A 23,543-nucleotide genomic window follows, 5' to 3' on the forward strand; every position below is an offset into this window, starting at 1 on the left:
GTAGCAAAACAGTAGCAGCAGCAACAGCAACAGCAACAATAACAAAGGGGGAAATGCTCAATTTCCCTTGTTACAGCGCTATCTCCTGGACTGGTTGTAAATTGGAGGGCAGATAGGCGAGAGCTAGGCTGAGGGTGGACTCAGGTTAGTGGGGCAGTGCCCCATTTACCCTTGTGCACCAGCCTCCACTGGCAAATCTGCTTTGAAAATATATTCTACAATTTTAGCAAGGAAGGACTTTGGTCTTTCAAATTTCAGCAGTGCCCTGTGTGAGGCCAAAATTTATCCTCTGCCTCTTGCCTCCTGCCATTCTGCTCAATAGTTGCAGTGCTGTGCGGTGCCCCCTAGGTTCTGGTTGTGCTGCCCTAAATCCACCTATTTTAGAATAGATTTTTTAAAAGCCTCTCTCCTTGTCCTTATTCACCAAATATGTCGTGCAGATGGTAATCTCTACTTTACTCCTAGAGATCTCAGTGTGATGACACTCATGTACAAGTTGTTTAATATTTTACAGCTACAAGGTTTCATAAATGTTTTATTTGTCATTTACAAGAGCACATTATATAAGGGAACAAAGCAAGTGAATGAGGTATTTTATTACCTCCTCGGTTCAAAGGTTGATGTTGTACACTATATAGATTTAGTGCCATCATATTTCTTTCTCGGTGAATCGAGTTCACTGACATTCATTTTTAAGCAAAATAGCCCTGACGCAAACGACGCTAGCCAAGCAATAAGAAAGTACTTAGTAGTCAAACATACATTGATTAGCCGGGGGGAGGGGGGGACGGACCATGAAGATTTTTTGTCATTTTGGCTTTCTCCTGATGGTAATGGTTTCTACCTTGCAGACTTTACGTAGAAAGAGAAAAATCAATTTCTCGCTCTGGTATTCATGATAACATTTTCACAGGCTTTTTTTCCTTGCCACAGTACAATGTGAAATCCTAGCCCAATTTCGTCTGATTCCCAAAGGTTCCCATAACATGCCCATTCTGGGCATTAATAAACAAGTTCCCAGGGATAGCTAGAGCACAGTTTAATTGGAGCCACAACTCAGCCACAGAAACTGGTGTTTGTTTGTTTGTTTTAAATTTCAAGGCTTTTTCTTGGATTGTGCTGTTTAATCATCTGAGCATGTGCCAAGTTCTTTTTCTTTTTTTGCATAACCATAACAAACTCCAACATATCTGGGAGCAGAGCAGAGTCATTGGGGCAAATAGCCCTGAGCACCAGAAGCCCTAATAAACAACAACAACATCATCAACAACAACAACAGTCAATTTTATACTTTTTATGTAAGCCACTTAAGATGTTTTTTTCCTGATAAAGCAGTATATAAATCTTGTTAAACATAAAACCTTAGTTTTGCTTATTTCCTTCCCGTACATTTATACTCATGGAGACGTACAGAAAGTTAATTCTTTGTCATTCCAATTCTAGGACTGAAACCTGGTTGCCTCCTCTGTTTAGATTACAGATGAATTGCAGAAGGGTGTGGCGTGTCCTAGGCTAGGCTAGTATTTTTACATATAGGGAGAATGCAACATTGTCCAAAAAGTCAGGAATGTGATTGGTGGATTGAGGAACTAGTATGAAATTGACAAGAAGGTATATGTCAAAGAAGACCTAGAGTCTAGTGATGTCTAAATCTTAAAATGAACGAATGTATCCCCTCAAATTCAAAGATGATGATGCTGGTGATGACATCATCACCGATCATTCTGCCTTCCAGGAAACAAATCCTCCCAAGGTAGCTAACAAGTTGAAATACTTATTTTTAAAAACACAACAGAAATAACCAATGGATTTCAACCCACGACAGAGCCATTAACCAACAAACGTAACCTATGATTTAGAAAATAACCTGCAAGTCCTCCACATGCAGTTTTCAAAGAGCTTCTTAACCTTACAATTCAAAACAAATAAGCAGAAGCAGGCTTCCCAATACAAGAAACAAACAGCATTTGGTTGTATGGAGAGTAACTAAGCCCTGCCTAACACACACAAACCTACCAGGCACATTTCCTCCTTAACAATTGTCCACAGCCTTGATAACACAAGAAATGAGGGATACAAGGACATCACACCTGTTGGTCACAGCATGTGATATATCTAATGACAATATGCCATGCATCCAGTAATAACCCCAGTGAATGTGCACAGGGAAATGAACCTGCGCAACAAGCACTTGGGACCTGTTGATGAACATTTATTCTGACATGGTTACTCCTTCTCCAAGTTCTTAGCCCCTAATAAAAGGCAAAGGGAACTGCCCTACATGTAGGAACCCTGCTTGGGATTAGCAGTTCACCGCAGGAATACTGTATGAGGATTTGCTCTGTGCTGCTGGAAAAAAAGTCTCTTGTTTTGGAGGCTTGCTTTGGCACAAGAAAACCCCTCTATTTCTGGGTCAAATCACTGCTTAAAAGCAGCTTGTTGCCGCACTGAAGCAGCAGCCACTGGGAGCAATTCAAAACAATGGCCAGCCATCTTGTAGGTAGCAAGCACATTCCCACGCGAAGGCAAAGTTCCTGACTGTCATTCTAATCTGAAAATTGCCTTACAGACAAAGCCACCAGAAAGGACTCTAATTGTTTTTTTAAAAATAGCTCAACCTTTTAATGAGGGTGAAAGAGGAGAGCTCAAAATATGGTCTGAAGCTCAACATCAAAAAAAACTAAGATCATGGCCACTGGTCCCATCACCTCCTGGCAAATAGAAGGGGAAGAAATGGAGGCAGTGAGAGATTTTACTTTCTTGGGTTCCATGATCACCGCAGATGGTGACAGCAGTCACGAAATTAAAAGACCCTGCTTCTTGGGAGAAAAGCAATGACAAACCTAGACAGCATCTTAAAAAGCAGAGACCTCTCCTTGCCAACAAACGTCCATATAGTTAAAGCTATGGTTTTCCCAGTAGTGGTGTATGGAAGGGAGAGCTGGACCATAAAGAAGGCTGATCGCCGAAGAATTGATGCTTTTGAATTATGGTGCTGGAGGAGACTCTTGAGAGTCCTATGGACTGCAAGAAGATCAAACCTATCAATTCTGAAGGAAATCAACCCCGAGTGCTCACTGGAAGGACAGATTGTGAAGCTGAGGCTCCAATACTTTGGCCACCTCATGAGAAGAGAAGACTCCCTGGAAAAGACCCTGATGTTGGGAAAGATTGAGGGCACAAGGAGAAGGGGATGACAGAGGATGAGATGGTTGGACAGTGTTCTTGAAGCTACGAACATGAGTCAGATCAAACTGTGGGAGGCAGTGGAAGACAGGAGTGCCTGGCGTGCTCTGGTCCATGGGGTCACGAAGCGTCGGACACGACTAAATGACTAAACAACAACAGATAGCTCAATGGCACAACACATGTTCAGATCCAGGCATCTCCAGGCGGGACTGCATAAGACCTGTGTCTAAAACCACAGAGAGCTGCTGCAGTCAGTGCTGAGATAGATGGTGGTCTGACTCATTATAATCGGCTTCCTGTGTTTCTTTGGGAGACATCAATAAACATCCAGGTTTTTCTTTGTTGCTGCTATTGATGTGAGGGTGGGGAAAGAGGAACCTCAATCCAATCACTACCTATATGTTTTGACAAACACCAAACTGGTAATGTTATAGAAGCATGGATGGAGATTGCAATGCACCCACAAGCTAACCTTCCGAGAGGAAAAAAAAGAAAAAGGCTCTGCCATGCCTACAGATAAAGCTTTCTAATGAAGTCGTCGTTTTATAAACTTTATTTTTCCCTTGCACAAAGTAAGGTGATAAGCTGTAGATATGAATTTCTGCTTCTGTTCCCCTTGGCTAGCAAATACGTAAAATATATTAAAGTAGCTGGGAAAACTTTGGGGAATGACAATCCTATAAAAAAAGAGTAAGTGCTGCCAATTAAAAAATGTGGTGGTTGCTGAACTTGTTCATATTTCCAGGGTTCTAATGTGCATATTTCTCATAAATGTGTGTTTTCAGTCCACAATATAAAGACGCTTTATCACATTTATATCATATACATAGTATCCTTTATCCACACATAAAAAGGTAGACCTCCCCACGTTTCACCTGGGTGTCTACCTCTTCTCTCAGTCTCCCACTGTGAGAGAACCTTCCTACCCTGTCTTTCTTGCAAATATCTCCTACTATTCCCTTCCTTTGTGTGTCCTCCTTAATTCAAAATAAAGGAACCCTAATATAAAAGAATAGAGCTAATAGATATATTTATCTATTTATAGTCAACTGCTCCTTTAAACAGTTCCATACCACGTCAATAACCAAAGCTGTTTGTCCTATGGCATGTAGCACACCTAAAGGAGCATATAAATAAAACAAAATAGAATGTCTGAAGCAGCTCTATGGATTGTAGCATCCGTGTTGACTTCCAGCAACATGGAAGCCACAACCCAAAGAGCTATTTTAGGGACTAGAGCTGTCTAGTCCCAAAGAAAAGGCTAACTCTTTTTTTTGTTGTTGTTTGCCATCCTTCTCTTGGTGTGTTTTAATTGTTCAAATATTATCTTGCTGCATAAACACCTGGCAAGTTGAGATGCTTTCTATGGCTCATATAATTGTGGATATAAATTAGATTGGGTCATAAAAAAGTTCTGTGTAATCAAAAGTTGCATAATATATATTTGTTAATTTTTACCTAGTGGTGAGGACATGGATGTTATGTTGGGTGTCTTTTCACATCCACCAAATATGAAGCTACCTCATAAGGCTTTGGAAAGGGTTGGGCAAATTCATGGAGGATAGATTTATTAATGTCTATCAATCAATCAATCAATCATGGTAGGTCAATGTAACCTACATGTACAGGGGTAGTATACCTCAGCAAATCAGAGTGCAAACAACAGGGCACAGTCATTGCCTTCATGTGCCCTCCGTGGGCACTTCCTTCTTACAGGTGCCCAGGACTCAGCTAAAGACAGTATGCTGAACTAGATAGATTTTCGTCTGATCCATCAAGATAATTGTTATGTACTTTCACAAGTGTTTGAATGCATTCTGGAACACTTAACAAGGCAATCCTATGCATGTTTACATAGAAATAAGCCTCACCAATTTCAATGGGTCTTATTCCCTAGCAAGTGGGTTTAGAAAGGAAGGCTTACTTATATTTGACTGAGACTAATGGACTCATTGAACTCAGTCGGTCTGGCTTCTGAGCAGACATGTTTAGGACAGTATGGCCAGAATATATGGTGCTATTCTACTATCTTCTCCCATCAACTCAAGGATTATCACTAGTGCAACAGGATTTCCTCCCTACACTATACCCACCCACCCTGCACCCTCCCAACATATGCTCCAGAGTGTTAAGGGAACCCCTAGAACAGATGGGGGAGGGTTCGCAGGAGGAGGAGGAAAAAATCCTTGTACTGACAGAACTACTTACATAGTTAAAAGAAAAATGGGTTCTATTCAACATAGCACTATCTGTCACATGGGTGTAGCCAGGATTTTTTTTTATACCCTGCCCATCTGGCTGGGTTTCCCCAGCCACTCTGGGTGGCTTCCAACAAACAATTAAAAATAGATTAAAACATCAGTCATTAAAAACTTCCCTTTATTTATTTTTATTGATGGGGGGGGCAGCTGCCCCTCCCATAGCTGCCAAGTTATCCCTTTTTTTCAGGGATTTTCCATTATGCTGAATAGGCTTCCTCGCGAGAAAAGGGAAAACTTGGCAGCTATGGCCCCTCCCTGCCCCCCAGCTAAGCCTATGATCTGTCATCTTTGTATAAAGACTAGCATAATAATATAACAATAGATATAATTTGTTCTGTAGAAGAACAAATGCATTCATCCCTTAAAATACAGAAATGGCATTTCTGGGTTGTTTCTCTGAAAAGTATCGCTATTGAATTGCCAGGGTGGTAGTGCTAAGTCCAAATGTCATCCTGGGGTCCCCTCCAGACTTGTGGTTTCATATCTATAAAGTAAGAGGCTGTAACAAAGGAGGCTGCTAGAGAGTGGGTCTGACCCCCCCCCCAAGGTCTGAGGGACAGTGGACTGGTCCCCTGCTGAAAATGTTTGCTGACCCCTGCTAAACAAACTTCCTGTGGCAGATTTTGCCCAGCTGGTGCTCTCCAGATGTTTTGGATTCCAACTCCCTTCAGGTCCAGCTAGTCCTAGGAGATATAAATCTAAGTAAACATGTTTGCGGGTGGCGCTGTGGTCTAAACCACAGAGCCTTGGGCTTGCCGATCAGAAGGTCGGCAGTTCGAATCCCCACGACGAAGTGAGCTCCTGTTGCTCAGTCCCAGCTCCTGACAACCTAGCAGTTTGAAAGAACGTCAAAAGTGTAAGTAGATAAATAGGTACCACTCTGGTGGGAAGGTAAACACCATTTCTGTGCGCTGCTCTGGTTCGCCAGAAGCAGCTTAGTCATGCTGGCCACATGATCCGGAAGCTGTTCTCCGGCTCCCTTGGCCAGCAAAGTGAGATGAGCGCCGCAATCCCAGAGTCGTCCGCAACTGGACTTAACGGTCAGGGGTCCCTTTACCTTTACCTTTAAACATGCTTAGGGATGGACTGTCATTTATATTAGTGAATAGGATATATATACTGTATATCATATATCGTATATTATTATTATTATTATTACTACTACTACTACTACTATTATTACACAATATTTTGACTGCTCCCTTTCTGGAATCTTCAATCCCTTCCCTAAAACATTATTTCCATCTCTCCCATTTTGAGATTTCCTGCCTTTTTATCTTCAACAGGTTACCTATTCCTCTACCGTTTGTGCTCTGTAATACAAGAGAGTACTTTTAAACTACCAAGAAAGAGAAAGAAGAAAATAGTAGTTGATACTGATATTTTGGGAAGCAGATTCTGACCTTATAAAGCATCATGAAAACAGGAAGGGCTCTTTATTCATGTGGAATTATGAAAGAGAGAGAGGTTCCTAAGTGACAGCTCAGGCTGCGTTAAACATTAAGTCTGGAAGGAGGTGGAGTCTCCCGGGGAGTAGGCAAGGTCCAAGGGGAGCAGGAACTGCCAGCAAATATCTGTTATAACAAGCATTTGCCTTTGTCACTCACTGCTTTATGTAACAGAACAGCAACTTGCCATATCAACTACCTCCCATCACCGGCTGTTTCACTGCAACTCATAGCTGTTTAACATTTCAGGAAGAATAGACAAGAAAGAAGAACCCCAATTTTCAGTAAGTCTGCATTTTTCTACATTTTTCTGAATTTTGTGCAGTGCTTTTTTCTTGGGGGACGACGACGCAAGGGTACACATACCCCTAAACATTTTATGAATCTTAGTACTTTTGTCCATTTACTGTATTTATTTTTCCCAATTTGAACTATAAAATGGTTATTTCATTGAGTCAAAATTAGAGTACCCCTAAACATTTTATTAGGGGGGGGAAAGCACTGGTTTTGTGTATCATGTACACTTAAATGCTGTGTTTTTAAAAAGCAGAGACTGAGTGTGTGAAAGTGAGAGTGACAAACTGTTGTTGTTGTAGTTGTTTAGTCGTTTAGTCGTGTCCGACTCTTCGTGACCCCACGGACCAGAGCACACCAGGCACTCCTGTCTTCCACTGCCTCCCACAGTTTGGTCAAACTCATGTTTGTAGCTTCGAGAACACTGTCCAACTATCTCGTTCTCTGTCGTCCCCTTCTCCTAGTGCCCTCAATCTTTCCCAACATCAGGGTCTTTTCCAGGGAGTCTTCTCTTCTCATGAGGTGGCCAAAGTATTGGAGCCTCAGCTTCAGGATCTGTCCTTCCAGTGAGCCAAACTATTAAATAGAATACTTTGGTCCTTTTTTAAACTCTGTAATTAATTCCACAAAACTATTTCAATCAGGGATCCAAAATCCATGTTAATGTATGCCCAAATTTAAATGAAACAACACAACAGGTGTGTGTTTTTTAAAACCTACTCTGGTGAATTTCATGTTACCCCATCTGAAGGCTGTCCAATGTAGCATTTTATTTCATACAAAATAATTGCTGGCCGGTTGTTCTGAATGCTATTTTGGAGAAGGCCATTTGTTTTAAAAGCAGCATTTGCGTACGTGCGTGTTGTAGTTCCATTAGCTGCATGTTTCTTTAAGACCTAAAGTGGTTTGTTATTTAATTTCCTGAAAGATTCCATTTGCTCATCAGGCAGAAATGGCATCAGAGAGCCAAACAAAGGCAAACATGAACGGAAAGCTGGAAGAGATGGCTGAAAGAAGCAATGCTTCTCAGGATGAAAGGAAAAGGTGGGTATTTTCCTACATTTACAGTGCATGAGTTTGTCTTACTTGCTTCATAATGCTTCCTGTTAATGGGGGAAAACATCACTTACCGGTAGTTATACACAGCCTTTCAAATGCAACTAGTCTGTTCAAGTTATTTGCCTGCTGACTCTTGTACTTTAGGGAAGTCAGCAACATCTAATACTGTATCTCTTTTGGTGTATCTCTACATTAATTTGTGATATGCAGACATGGTAGAATAATATATTGTCTTCTTGGTAGCTTTACTGTCTGTCAGTTATTACATGGTTTGTTTGTCAAAATTAAGGATAGGGTAGAACTTAAATCCTATTCATATTTAAAGGCAAACTTAACAAATTGCATTTTCCAAAACAGGATGTGAAGCATCTTTTGAAAATCACACTTCTCTGAATTTCACAATCTAATTCTCCATCCTTCTAATCCATAGAAGAATCTATTAGAGTAAAGGGATAGATAGATGAAAATAACATACACTAATGTATTATATTAGGAAAAACTCGCAACAAAAAATGTGTGTGTTAGGAGAAATACATGCTAAGATGCTGACAAATTTTCATTTTTTAAAAAGGCAAAAATCATAAATTGCTATGGAAATGAGAACAACTGAACTTAAGATTGGATAAATGAGAACCAGAGAACCAGAACTGACTAATTTATCCATTCCGAGTAAAAAGTATATATTTTTTAAATAAAAAAACACACACAATAAACATTATTCAAAAATACAACCACCTAGAAACAGTTCTGACATTATATATTTCATCATTGGTATATTCTTTTTTGACTACTTTTTGACAAGGCCTTGGGGCCATTACAAATATATTTGCGATTCTAGATCTTTGCATCACTATCTTGATTAATTCAGAAAGCTTGAAACCACATTTGGCACTTTGCCAGCCATGTATGAATTTGCTCAGATTTTACTAATCCCCCCTCCTTGCAGATCATAATTGGTGCTTATAGGCAGAAGTTCAGCAGTTGTACCTTATCCCACCATTGCCACTAACTGCTAGGAGAAAGCTTCACCTGCTGCATTACTGTCTAGTGGTACTGCCTAGCTCTTAAAAACACAAGGACATTGCACGTCAATTATGTTGCTCTATTGTGTTCTCACAGTACAGTAAAATATAATGTACAGTAGGTGTTTGCTGCAATGCAAAGCGGGTCACATTAAACTTTTAGGAAGCTTCATGTCTAGTTTTGTGTGGGAGGTGAAACCAATGACAAATTGCCAAGCCTGCAGGCGAGTAAGGATTGTGCTGTGAAGATTCCCATCTCACTTTCTTGTGGGTCCCAAATGCCTTCAGAGCCCCAGTGCCCTCTAATGTTTAGGGCTCTTCTCATTTCCAGGCCCCCTCCTAGGGTGGCTTTGTTATGCTTTTGCTACTTAGCCCATTGTTGAGGTAGGATGCCCCAGATTTGGGGCCTCTCTTCCCTGTTTCCTCCTTCTCTGGTGGTATTTGTCATTTCCTTTTTTTCAGCTGTAACCTCTGAATTTACCACAGGTGATGCTGTTTCCCCTTATTCCTATCACAGTCAGCATTTTGCTCTCAGTTGCTGTTACTGTCCCTTGTCTCCCCACCCTGTTTACCGGTACTTCCAGGGCCTCTTCTATTCCTCCTCAGTTCCACTCACTCACATATTCCCCTTCATTTCCCTTTCTCCATGGCTGGAATCCAAACCCAAAGCCCCTCTAGCCCCACCTTATCCTCTGCAAGGCTGACCATCAACACCTCAGTATGCTAGGAAGGAAGCCTCCCTGATCCCTCCTCTCACACACATTTTCTTTTCTGTATCTATCATATATCAAGTGAGGGGGAGCTGATTAGATGTGTTTGGATCAGTTCATAAATAGTCATATCCACACCATACATTTATTTGAGTTCTCCTATTGTCAGAGGTCCTTTACCTTTATACCCCTGTATCAGTCTTGACATCCCTCAAAGACTCATGGGAGATGTAGCTCTTAAAGGGGTCTCTCAACAACTCTCAGTAGTACCCTTAACAAATCACTGGGTACTGTGGGTGAAGCCATGCCTTCTAAAGTGGTATAAGACTGCTTGAGGGACGCAGGTGGCGCTGTGAGTTAAACCACAGAGTCTAGGGCTTGCTGATCAGAAGGTTGGCGGTTCGAATCCCTGCGACAGGGTGAGCTCCCGTTGCTCGGTCCCAGCTCCTGCCAACCTAGCAGTTCAAAAGCACGTCAAAGTGCAAGTAGATAAATAGGGGCCGCTACAGCGGGGAAGGTAAACGGCATTTCCGTGTGCTGCTCTGGTTCGCCAGAAGCGGCTTTGTCATGCTGGCCACATGACCTGGAAGCTGTATGCTGGCTCCCTCGGCCAATAATGTGAGATGAGCACCGCAATCCCAGAGTTGTCCACGACTGGACCTAATGATCAGAGGTCCCTTTACCTTTTAAGACTGCTTGAAGCATATGCCATGGATGTGCTCATAATTCTAAACAACTCTGGTTCAGGATTATGACAAGCAAGTGAGGCTCACATGCTCTCCCTTCCCTTTTGTGCCCGAGGAAAAGACGTTTAAAGCTTCCTTTTGCTCTTTGGAATACATTTCGGGATCCTGTTATGTCTGAATAGTTTACATCAGAATATACGGTAACAATCCAGGATCAAAACTGTGGTTTCAAATCCTGGTTTAAATCATTGTGGTTTGGACAAACCATACTGTCCTCTGCATACAGCTGTAATGGGAAACCATGATTTGTTTGAAATAGCAAAACAGATGCTGTAAACACATACGATAATATAAATACTGTATGTAAAGTTCAGCCTAAAAGAAAAAGACAGATGAGAAGAGGAAAAATGAGAGATGAGAACTAAACTGAGAGATGAGATTATCAGGGTGTGTGCTAGTGAGATTTATGGCTGCTATCTAAAATGTATAAACCAGGCTTCCTCAACCTCGGTCCTCCAGATGTTTTTGGCTTACAACTCCCATGATCCCTAGCTAGCAGGACCAGTGGTCAGGGATGATGGGAGTTGTAGTCTCAAAACATCTGGAGGGCCGAGGTTGAGGAAGCCTGGTATAAACTAACTAGGGCCAATATTTGTTGAATGCCTTGTTGAATGCTTGTAATTACCGTATGTGTAATTTTTGACTTGCCACTGCTGTTCATTTGATATGTTCTGTGCCAATTTGGGGGGAAATGTTGTGTGGAAATGATATGCAAATAAACCGATGATGTGGCCCTCTGAGCCCTCTGAAATCTCAAAAGCTCTGATGCAATCCCAGGAATCAGGAGCAGCCCAATTCTGTTCAGATGCTTTGATGGATGCCTGTTTCAATTGGGAAACACATTAAATCCCTCTGAGAATACACAACCCTAGTATAATGTTGCCGGCCCTGCTCTGCTATTTTGAAATCCTATGTCAACCCAAAATTACAGAGCTGCCAATTCTGAGGAGCAGAAAGGGATTTTAGATTTTGTATTTTAATGCCTGCTCTTACTGTTGCCTGACCATAATTTGGTGGTGATATGATACTGACTTAAGAGATGTTCAGTTCTGGGCACCACAGTTTAAGAAGGATACTGACAAGCTGGAACATGTCCAGAAGAGGGCAACCAAAATGGTCAAAGGCCTGGAAACGATGCCTTATGAGGAACGGCTTAGGGAGCTGGGTATGTTTAGCCTGGAGAAGAGAAGGTTAAGAGGTGATATGATAGCCATGTTCAAATATATAAAAGGATGTCATATAGAGGAGGGAGAAAGGTTGTTTTCTGCTGCTCCAGAGAAGCGGACACGGAGCAATGGATTCAAACTACAAGAAAGAAGATTCCACCTAAACATTAGGAATAACTTCCTGAAAGTAAGAGCTGTTCGGCAGTGGAATTTGCTACCAAGGAGTGTGGTGGAGTCTCCTTCTTTGGAGGTCTTTAAGCAGAGGCTTGACAGGCATATGTCAAGAATGCTTTGATGGTGTTTCCTGCTTGGCATGGGGGTTGGACTGGATGGCCCTTGTGGTCTCTTCCGATTCTATGATTCTATGTTGCATGCACAAACATTTTAAAAGGGGCTTTAGAAATAGCTGCAAAATGCATCACACAAAAACAATTTGCTTTTATTTTATGCCTTCAGGGGAAATTTTTGTTTTTGTTTTTTGCTAACAGTTAAACTTGGTTCTTCTCTAACATCTCACAAAGCTATTTATTATTTGTTCAGCAGCAGTAAAGAAAAGCCAAGCAAAGAGAAGCCTAAGCAGGTCAGCCCATTTACGATGGTAAGCTCTGTTCCATGTGTATATTGTACTGCACTTCAATTGATGCACACTTCTACAGGCCCATTGCAGATGTAGCACTGGTGATCTTTTAATAGATAAGAGATCAACTGTAGACTCTCACCTCTTTTTTTCCTCAGTGCAAATTTCACCCCTTATTCTCTTATCAGCATTAATTATGTGGTGCAGTGTAACATCTTCATCAGTGTTAACTATGGTCAGCTTTAACCAGGATCTGCAGAGTCTGTTAAACACTAATTCGGGTAACCCTTCATGGTTAAATTAAGGCTGTGTGCATATTGCATGCTTAAAACACAGCAAGGTTGTTGTTGTTTTTCTCAATTAGGATTGAAGTTCATTTGGGGGGGAAACACACCAAATCACAGTATTTCTATTAGAAACAAGAGGAGTGATATTAGTTGTGAATAACCTTATGTGCACACTGCTTCCGAAAGCGGCTGTGGGAGCACACTATATGCAGAGTAAACAAGAATGTGTACACAGCAGAGTTAATCTTGATGCTGATGTAACGCTATCGAAAGAAAGAAATGGTTTACATGGAAAGGCAAGGATATGGTAGTGAATGGCTGCATAATATTTGCACTAGGCTATTGTGTCAAATATTAAATGTATCTTGGGTGAGTAAGGACACAAGTATGACTGATTGCTATCCATCCATAGGGTGCTTAAGTTATGTTAGGAAACATCAAGCCTAAAGAACGACATCTTCATTTGCATAGAAATGTGCATTTGTTCAACTCACTATAGTACTGGAAGCCTTAGTTTTTATCCCATCCCATTTCCTGATGCCAGAGCCTCTTAAACTGGTGCAAATCAGCAGCTCTAGATTCTGCAGCCTCCCAAAATGGCACCCCACAACTATGTTACGAGTAGAGTGCGGTTTGGCAATTGCAGTTATAAAATTTATGCGACATTCATTTGTCAGATCAGGCAGCACAAACACCAACAAACTATTGAGTCAACTATTTGCCAGACCTATATTGTGAGTATTGTATTCAGTTCAGCACCTTGAGATCAGTGCGGATGAATTGGAAGGGGTTCTGAGGAGGACATCAAAGATGGGGCTGAAAGCTAGTTCTATGTAGAAAGTTGGAAGGAAGTTCGGAACTGGGGATTTAGCTTGGAGAACAGAAGACTGAGGAGGGAACCTGAAGAGCGGTCATATTATTTTCTTTAATAATAAAAACACAAGAATTATAACAACAATTAGCTCATAAACAGCAATGCATCCACATTAGTTTATGCATACAGATTGATACATGCCAACTGAATGTCAGAAAAGGGGAAGCTGAGAGGGTGCTGCTGACGATTGGAATCCCCTGCTTTTAGACTCACAGAATTATAGAGTTGGAAAGGACCACGAGGATCATCTAGTCCAACCCTCTGCAATGCAGGGACATTTTGCCCAACAAAATATTGGGCTCGTTGGATGGTTGCAAAGAGGAAGAGAGGAACCCCAATGCCTGAGGCTGGCCCTGTTTTAGCAAGCAGCCCATCTCTCCTATTTGTCGAAAGCATAGATAATTTAGATATTTTCTGACGTGGACATACACACCCCACCAGCATCTTAACAGCACATCTTCTGCGCAAAGCAGAATACCAAAGCTCTCATACTACATTGGGCCGTTTTTAGTTGCGTTCACCCTCTTGCCAAAGTACTTGTTCACAACCAATAGGAAAACTCGTATTTCAGCTACCTCAGGAGCATAGGGCAGTGTTTCTCAACCAGTGTGCCTCCAGATGTTTTGGGACTACAACTCCCATCATCCCTAGCTAGCAAGACCAGTGGTCAGGAATGATGGGAGTTGTAGTCCCAAAACATCTGGAGGCACACTGGTTGAGAAACACTGGCATAGGGAACTACCAGGAGTGCCCCATCAGAGGATCTCAAGTGATCAGGGTCGAACAATGCCACAGTTCTGTACTTGATTTAATGCCAATGAGAAAGAATGAAGGAAAAAATTAGTAGATTTCTCTTGAGGTTTTGTCTTATCTGTGGAATACTGACAAAAGCAAATGTTTGTTTTATGTGCTTTGTTAAATGCACTTTACTTAAGACACTGCATGTGGATCTTTTTTTTTGTTTGTTTTCAGTTTCGTTACGCTGACTGCTTGGATAAGTTGCTAATGATATTAGGCACCGTCATGTCAGCCCTTCATGGAGCCTCCCTTCCTCTCATGATGATTGTTTTCGGAGACATGACAGACAGCTTTGTCAATTCAGCAAAGGTCCCTATAGGTAAGTGCTATCTTAAAGGGAAAGGGACCCCTGGCCATTAGGTCCAGTCGCGGACGACTCTGGGGTTGCAGTGCTCATCTCACTTTACTGGCCGAGTACAGCTTCTGGGTCATGTGGCCAGCATAACTAAGCCGCTTCTGGTGAACCAGAGCAGCGCATGGAAACGGTGTTTACCTTCCCGCTGTAGCAGTACCTATTTATCTACTTGCACTTTGACGTGCTTTCGAACTGCTAGGTTGGCAGGAGCAGGGACCGAGCAACGGGAGCTCACCCCGTCGCGGGGATTTGAACCGCTGACCTGCTGATCGGCAAGCTCTAGACTCAGTGGTTTAGACCACAGCGCCACCCGCGTCTTAGGGAGGAATCATTTTTGAAGTTTTCATATAGTAAATGTGTGTTTCTGATTTTTCTATATATAATTTTTTTTAATGTGGCAACTTTGGATATAAAACCGGGAGAATATAAATAATTCACTAAGGAACAGAAGCCAGAAAAGCTTCCTCAGGGCTCTGACTTCCCAGCTGCATCTGAGAAAAAGAAACAGAGAATTCTTGCTTCAGCTCATTCTTTGGTTCTGTCTAGGTCAGCCTTCGACAACTTTGTCCGCTCTGTGTCTTTTGTACTGAAATTTCCATGAGTCCCAGCTAGTATCAACAGGCTGGCCTAGGTCTAACCTTGCCCCCTACTACTGCTGACTAGGCAAACTCCCCGCCCTGCTTTCTTCCCTTCGAGATTGGCTTGACATATTGAAAGGGGAAATGGCAAATGGCCTTTGGGCTACTTTACAAAATAAGAAAGTATCACACTTACAGTTAAGAGTAGTTATGCTCCTAATGTGGGATGGAATACTGGGGCAGACAAGTCACAAAAGTTCCCAGAGTGTCCACATGGAGGACCACGTGGAGGAACACCTGACCAGGTCAGTTTCCTGTTCCTCCACACATGCAAATGAGATGGGAAAGGTGGCAGATAAATTCACTGGCCAGTAGCCATTTCCCTCTCTTGGACCACACACTTCAGAGAAGCAACATCTTAGCGTTAGAGTCTTTCTCGGCTTCCTGCCAAGAGAGAGACCAAACGGAGCCTTACTTTACTAAGTAGTCTCCACATGTATATAAATGTAACTTTTCTAAGCAAGCCTGCCTTTCTGAGATTATGCTGTTAACTCAGGATGTCATGTGAGTAAATTCTATCTTATTTTAAGACTATTGTGCTGTGTATTTCTTTTAAGAGGGATAAAGGGGATTTGCCAGGAAGTATAATATTGTTGTTATACTCTCGAAGCTACGAACATGAGTTTGACCAGACTGCGGGAGGCAGTGGAAGACAGGAGTGCCTGGCCTGCTATGGTCCATAGGGTCACGAAGAGTTGGACTTGACTAAACGACTAAACAACAACAACATAATATTGTTGTAGAGGTTTTAACAAACCTAAACGCTCATGTTCTGCTGCGCACAAAAGGGGAATGTCACTCTGCTGATATTGGAAGCTTGATAACACAAGCTTGGATAGGATCTATCTAATACCGTAATATATCCTAATCCACATCCCTAACATTCCCACACCTAAGGCAGGTGCTCATCAGTTGCCCTGAACAACTGCAGTTCATTAGGTACATTTTTGGGGCATGTCTAAGGATGCACATTTGCTTAGAAGTTTAATTGAACTTGATTAAATGAATGTCTGGTTAAAATGGAAGACTGGACTGCATGCTCCATTTATTTCATGGGAATGACATATCCAACACCTCCAAAACTAAGCTCATATTCATTGCAGTAGCCAACAAAACCTGTTATTTGGTTGTATATAAGTATTTAATCAACTTACAGTATCTTGAAATAAAAGAGGTGTCCCTGTTCTAAAGTCCTGCAATCTACAGTCTGAAAGTGTGCACAAACTGTTCTCTTTTATACCATACTGGGGTGTGAAAAGCTGTTTCTTAATATAGCTAACTGCTTATTTTGTTAGGGCAGTGAGTCTTTTTGAATTATATTGGTTTTCCTGGAAGCCTCTCTCCAAGGAGAATATCTAGCCAAAATGCTAATAGCTTGCTATTGAAGTCTATTCATATCAAACTCGTAAGAGAGTTTATTGGGAGATGGAGCAGTCATTCCCTTAATTAAGCTCTTAAGGAAGAAACAGCATCTTTAGCACTGATTTAATGAGAAGATGGAACTAGAGTGTGCATCCTATATAATAATGTCCATGTTGTCCCTGCGTCCAGATGTCCCGTGTGTCCCTGGGTCACTGCGCATGTGCCCCAGGGATACAGGGATTGGACAGCAGAGACTGCGCGCGCGCACTCTCCCCCCACTCTGCCTCCTCCAACCGCCGCTCCCGCCGGGGTGGAGGCCGGCGAAGGCCTCCTCACAACCCTCCCTGGCCGTGAGGAGCCGCGGTTGGAGGAGGCGGGGGGGGGAGAGTGCGCGCGTCCTTCCTGTCGGCGGCTGGGGGAGAGGAAGGAAGGAGGAGAAAGCGCCGCTTTCTCCTCCTCCGTTCCTGTCCCACTGCCGCCGACAGCAAGGACGGGTCCCAGGGTTCGGAGAAGCGCTGCGCAAGCGCTTCTCCGAACCCTGGGATGTCTGCTTCCTGTCGGCGGCTGCGGGAGAGGAACGGAGAAGGAGAAAGCAGCGCTTTCTCCTCCTCCGTTCCTGTCCCCCTGCCGCCGACAGCAAGGACGGGTCCCAGGGTTCGGAGAAGCGCTGCGCAAGCGCTTCTCCGAACCCTGGGATGTCTGCTTCCTGTCGGCGGCTGCGGGAGAGGAACGGAGAAGGAGAAAGCAGCGCTTTCTCCTCCTCCGTTCCTGTCCCCCTGCCGCCGACAGCAAGGACGGGTCCCAGGGTTCGGAGAAGCGCTGCGCAAGCGCTTCTCCGAACCCTGGGATGTCTGCTTCCTGTCGGCGGCTGCGGGAGAGGAACGGAGAAGGAGAAAGCAGCGCTTTCTCCTCCTCCGTTCCTGTCCCCCTGCCGCCGACAGCAAGGACGGGTCCCAGGGTTCGGAGAAGCGCTGCGCAAGCGCTTCTCCGAACCCTGGGATGTCTGCTTCCTGTCGGCGGCTGCGGGAGAGGAACGGAGAAGGAGAAAGCAGCGCTTTCTCCTCCTCCGTTCCTGTCCCCCTGCCGCCGACAGCAAGGACGGGTCCCAGGGTTCGGAGAAGCGCTGCGCAAGCGCTTCTCCGAACCCTGGGATGTCTGCTTCCTGTCGGCGGCTGCGGGAGAGGAACGGAGAAGGAGAAAGCAGCGCTTTCTCCTCCTCCGTTCCTGTCCCCCTGCCGCCGACAGCAAGGACGGGTCCCAGGGTTCGGAGAAGCGCTGCGCAAGCGCTTCTCCGAACCCTGGGATATCTGCTTCCTGTCGGCGGCTGCGGGAGAGGAACGGAGAAAGAAAAAGCAGCGCTTTCTCCTCCTCCGTTCCTGTCCCCCTGCCGCCGACAGCAAGGACAGGTCCCAGGGTTCGGAGAAGCGCTGCGCAAGCGCTTCTCCGAACCCCAGGATTCTAGCGCCCGTTATTGAACGGGCTGAAAACCACTAGTTCTGTTAATAAAGCCCTTGAAGAAAACAAGAAGTTTCATTTGCACTGATTTAATGAAAAAGTGGCACCTAGGGGTGTATTTAGTCTCATATTTTGGTCTTTGTTACTCACCTTAATTTCTCTTTCTCATCTGTAGTCCTTTAGAAAATGTAACTTTTTTAAAAAAATGATCTAACTCTGTTAATTACATTGAAGAATGACCTGTCCAAGGTTCTTGCTTTGCAATCTTGAATACAGCGTCTTAAAACTTTATTTCAATTATTTACAGTAAATGCAAAGACTGAACTAGAGGACCATAATAACTCAAGTAAATGATGCAGAACAACACTGAGGCTCAAAGGGCTTTTTAAAGGAGGCATTTAACCCAACTTTTTTTAAAAAAAAAACAAAACAAACCACAGTATTACTTAGTTACGCACACCACTGTTTATTTAGTACCTACTTGATAATGAATCAGTTCCTGTAATGAGAAGTATGTATTTATTTTCTTACATATTATATATATATATCCTTTCTATCATCATGGAACTCATGGTGGCTTATGTAGAGTTTCTAGATGGCTTCCCATCCAGGCATTGTTTTGCTTCGGCAAGGTGTTTGCTTCGAGTACCTTTGCACCGTGTCCTGAAACCACTTATCTTTATAGCTGATCAATTGTCTAGCTTATCTTACAGTTCTTCAACCTAACTGACCTCTTCCTTTTGAAACCATGCTGTCTTGGTTTCAAGGAAAAGCACTGCAGAATAGGAACTATGGGATTTCACTATGTTTGGGGTCTCTAACGTGGTGACGATGGGCACCATGCTGGTCTGAGGAGCCCCTCCCCATTAATGCTAAGGTTTGCAGCCACTTCCAAATTGGGTAGGTTGTTTGGTTGAGGGGTGTTGTTTACTTTTTTCTATCTGTTTGATTTGTTTTGGGATGCAAATAGTTGTTTTGCCTGTTGGTGGTGTTTTTTGGGGTGTTTGGAAAGTTTTCAACACCACCTGTTTTTCTATGGTGAACTGGGTGTTTTGTGGTGTGCACAACATTTTTCTAGGGGGGGATTCCCAATGTGCCCAGGTGTTCAAGTAGGCTAGGAGCCCCTTCACTATGGGATTGGAAAACAGCTGGACTTGTGCAGTGTAATGCTCCTGATAAATTAAACCAAAGAAGCTGCTAAGGTGATAACGGTGACTGAGTGGATATATCAAATTCAGCTCAACCTTCTCTCTCTCAAATGGACTTCGCATTCACGTTCAGCTAGAAAAAGCAAATCAGTTTCCAGGAGGAGAAGAGGGAACAGCCAGAAAGGAGGGCAGCCTGAGACATTCATCCAGATATGAGCAAAAGGACATCAGTGGGGCTTTGCAACTGTTTTGAGGTCCTGAAAGTAAAGGGGCTGAGAAGTGTGGCTCTGATCGTGGTCTGTCATGGATGGGAAATAGGCCGAGCTGCACCAAACAACGAGCAAGAATGAGTTGGCCATGTGGTAGTGCTATCTTTAATAATAATCACTTAACCTTTCCCCCCATTTCCTCTCATTTAGGTAATATATCTTTAGGTAATATATCTGAAAGCCTGCAAGAGCAAATGACAAGGTACCTTTTTACTTTTAAGTCGTTTTGATCATTACATATATTTTGTGTATATTTTGTTCCGCATCTCAGGTGTCCCTTAATATAACAAGGCAGGTGGTGTAAGCCTGGATAGAGTATAGCAGTAGTCTGGAAGTCAGCTTGTGGTCTGTTTAACAGATATCAAAAAAATCTTAACAGTTGCTTGAAGGAATCGGGCTGACCCTCAGATATTTTGCTGTCTGTGGCAGCAGTGCCCTCCCCCCCCCTCTCCACGAATAGAAGTTGGCTAGATGGATACACTGGCAACAAGAAAGCACCTTCCACCACACCTGTGGACAACAGGCTAGCATAAGGAGTATAAGGCAGGCCAGATGGTACTCACAACTCTGCCGCCTTTCAGTACCTCACTGCCATTGCCTCCCCTTCCTAGCATCTGCTGTTTGAGGCAACAGCTTCACTCTACCTAATGGTAGGGCCGTCCCTGGTAGACCTTTATGACTGTACTGCAATCTTGAGAACCACGCCTGCATGGGCGTGGTTCAGTCACCCAGAATGGGGGGGGGAGACATTCCTGTGCAGAAAAATGCCACAACCAGCCAGGAGAACTCCAGCATGGTCACAGAACATAGTGTGGTAATTATATATATATATATATATATATATATATATATATATATATAATGACTCCCATGTTGAGCACTGGCTCAGGGATGTTTTCCACATGGCTGGAGTAACATGTAAAAGAGTTAAAGCAGGCATCCCCAAACTTCGGCCCTCCAGATGTTATGGATTACAATTCCCATCTTCCCTGACCACTGGTCCTCTTAGCTAGGGATCATGGGAGTTGTAGGCCAAAACATCTGGAGGGCCGCAGTTTGGGGATGCCTGAGTTAAAGCCTATTAAGCTCTCCTTTCCCTTTTCTTCTCCCTTTTTGCCTTTCGCCCTCTCCCTTCCAGTTACCTTGTGACCTCGGTTATGAATGTGAATACAAGCCTTAATGCTAATGTGGCATAACTCATTTCGTATTCATAGTTGAAACTTTGGCCTCTTGAAAGCCCAGCCCGTATGTACAAAGGGCAGAACGCTTCCTGAATGAAAGCCTGAACTTGTTTGCTTCTGAAATCAATCTATCATTGCAAGCACAATAAATTATGTTTCCTTTGATAGGAGGAAAAAAGAAAAGCCCAAGTGATTTCACAAAAGCACAAAAGACTAGAGTTGAAAATTGGGTAGGGTTGCCACTGTACGTGTTAAGTAGGCGTGTCATTTCCTTCACATGCTCTGTCAAAACCTCACCTTTCAATGAGGACATCTCATTACAATGAACTCTTGCTGTCTTGTACCCCAGTTGCTTCAGTGTTTATATTGTGTTGTTTATGTATGCTTAAACAGGGGTGCCATGGCCCTGGGAGCAAAGTTTTTGAGGCGATGCGAACCAGGCAACCCCCCCCCCCCGATGACCCCATCTCTGGCCGCCAAGGAACTCCCCCTGTGCAGGCGGGCAAGCGGGTCAGTGGGGCCCTGTTTTGCTGCAGTGGGAGTGGGATTGCCGTTGGCAGTGAGGGCTGGGCTGGTGCCTCTTGCCTGCCCCAGGAGCCGGCAACCAATGCTATGCCACTGCAGCAAAGGTATTGTTTTAAAGCCCCCCCCCCCCAACTTGGTTCCATAAACTCAACTCCAGTGCCTCCCTACTCTACCCTATAAAAAAAGCATTATTCAAAATATATTGACCCACTAGCACAATAAAATAGCACAATAAAATTCGGAACAGTAGCAATTAGTTGTACATTTATTCAAAATCCAATTAAAGCTATTTAGCTTAATTAACAATGATGATAATTGATTCAACAACAATGGTATCGCTGGTAGTCAGTGATACCAGCTTTTCAAAGTCTCATAATCATTTACACCTCCAACTCCCCACCCTTCTCCTTTGCCTCTTAGTGCAACAAGCTAAGATCACTGAAAGGAAAGTTAATGACATGGGGGGTGGAGAGGGGGCAAGCTTCTTGCTTGGAGGGGGTTTACTCCCTTTCACCCCCTTCTGGAGCCACCCTTGGAAGCACATCTTCAATTAACACACATTTAAACTATGGAAACTGCTGCCATAAAATGTCATGATCAAAACTACAACCCCAACTCTATTTACCTGGGAGTAAACCCCGCTGAATTCAATAGGACTTAATTCTGAGTAGGCATGATTAGGGTTGCACTGATAGTTGGCAAACTCAACATCAAATGGCATGGAAAGGAACTGGAGAAATGCATGGCGGATCATGTTAGCAATGGCTCTAGTCGTGAGTGAATGACTGTGTTATCTCCAGTATCAGAATACCAGGTGGTGGGGCCCAACTTCAGAGAGCAGCTAGAACAAGTGTGATGGTTAAGAGTGCAGGCGACAAGGGTTCAAATTCCCACTCACTGGCGGAGGAAGAGGGGTGTCGGGGGGAGCGCATCGCCCCCAGCAGCGTGATCCCGCTAGGGCGCCCCCCCCCAGTGCCAGAGTATGAAGCTCTGCCACTGTTCCCACTCAGCTGTGAAGCTTACTGGGTGACCTTGGGCCAGCCATCATCTCTTAGCCTAACCTACCTCATAGGGATGAAATGGGGGGGAGGAGGAGAACCATGTACACCACCTCAAGCTCCTTGGAGAAAAAGTGGTATATACAGTAAATGTAAATAATAAATAAATAAATAAACAAAACTATCACTTCCCTGTCCTGCTTGTGGAATTCTCATAGGCACTTTGGTTGGCCACAGGGGGCAGGAGGAGATGCTGGACTAGATCGCGATAGGCTCCAGCATTGAGACAACCATTTTAGCTGTGCATATTGAATGCATTTTCTCCTTTATACTCGCAAATGAAAAAGATTATTCCCAAAGACCATTTTGTGATGCTAAAGACTTGCACGGGTGCCCTTCTTGAATTTGCCTCTGCAACATTGTGCTTTCAGGCATGCATACTATTACTCAGGAATAGGAGCTGCTGTCCTTATTGCTGCCTATGCTCACATTGCATGCTGGACAGTGGCAGCCGGCCGCCAGGTCAAGAGAATAAGGCAACACTTTTTCCATGCTGTCATGCGGCAAGAAATTGGATGGTTCGATGTAAATGATGTTGGGGAAGTGAATACTCGTCTTATAGAGTGAGTATATCTGTTTAATACTTGGCTGGTGTATTTTCTTCAAAAGGAAAACCAAATTTTAATTCTGTTACTGGCTTGGTTAATCTGCGTAAAAAATTGTGCTTGTTCCAGATGCTGCAGTTAGTGCAGAATGCTGTGGCACAATTGCTGATCAGAGTGAAACTTTGCTAGCGTATAGCACCTGTGCTCACCTGGTTTCTAATCTGCTATTGGGTGAAGTCCAAGTATATAAAGCCCTTAACAACTTTGGGACCAGTTTATCTGTGAGATCGCCTTACCCTATAAATGCCGTTGTGACCAACTCAATCTGCGGAACTGGCACTGCTTTAAAAGATGATGCTGTTAAGGTGCTATACTCAGTATGCCAGCAAGTTTGGAAAACTCAGCAATGGCCAGAGGATTGGAGAAGATCAGTCTACATCCCAATCCCAAAGAAGGGCAGTGCCAAAGAATGCTCCAACTACCGCACAATTGCCCTCATTTCACACGCTAGCAAGGTTATGCTTAAAATTCTACAAGGCAGGCTTAGGCAGTATGTGGACTGAGAACTCCCAGAAG

The 23,543-nt window shown here is 43.5% G+C and overlaps 1 protein-coding gene across 4 annotated transcripts in view; it reads left to right on the plus strand.

Annotated features, from left to right (window-relative positions):
- The first annotated feature begins 7,046 nt into the window (after positions 1 to 7,046).
- The window catches only part of ABCB1 (ATP binding cassette subfamily B member 1), a 59,669-nt gene continuing 43,172 nt past the window's right edge, over positions 7,047 to 23,543 (plus strand). The window contains exons 1-6 of one of the 4 annotated variants that reach the window (XM_035129577.3): positions 7,047 to 7,182; positions 8,121 to 8,236; positions 12,436 to 12,493; positions 14,606 to 14,750; positions 19,809 to 19,860; positions 22,794 to 22,985. In XM_035129577.3, the coding sequence (XP_034985468.3) occupies positions 8,145 to 8,236; positions 12,436 to 12,493; positions 14,606 to 14,750; positions 19,809 to 19,860; positions 22,794 to 22,985 (539 nt within the window). In that variant the 5' untranslated portion in view covers positions 7,047 to 7,182; positions 8,121 to 8,144. The remainder of the gene's footprint in view (positions 7,183 to 8,120; positions 8,237 to 12,435; positions 12,494 to 14,605; positions 14,751 to 19,808; positions 19,861 to 22,793; positions 22,986 to 23,543) is intronic. The other 3 variants (XM_035129581.3, XM_035129576.3, XM_035129580.3) reach the window with 3 other exon arrangements.

The sequence above is a fragment of the Zootoca vivipara genome, chromosome 11 (assembly GCF_965207765.1).
Source record: "Zootoca vivipara chromosome 11, rZooViv2.hap1.1, whole genome shotgun sequence".
Taxonomy (NCBI): domain Eukaryota; kingdom Metazoa; phylum Chordata; class Lepidosauria; order Squamata; family Lacertidae; genus Zootoca; species Zootoca vivipara.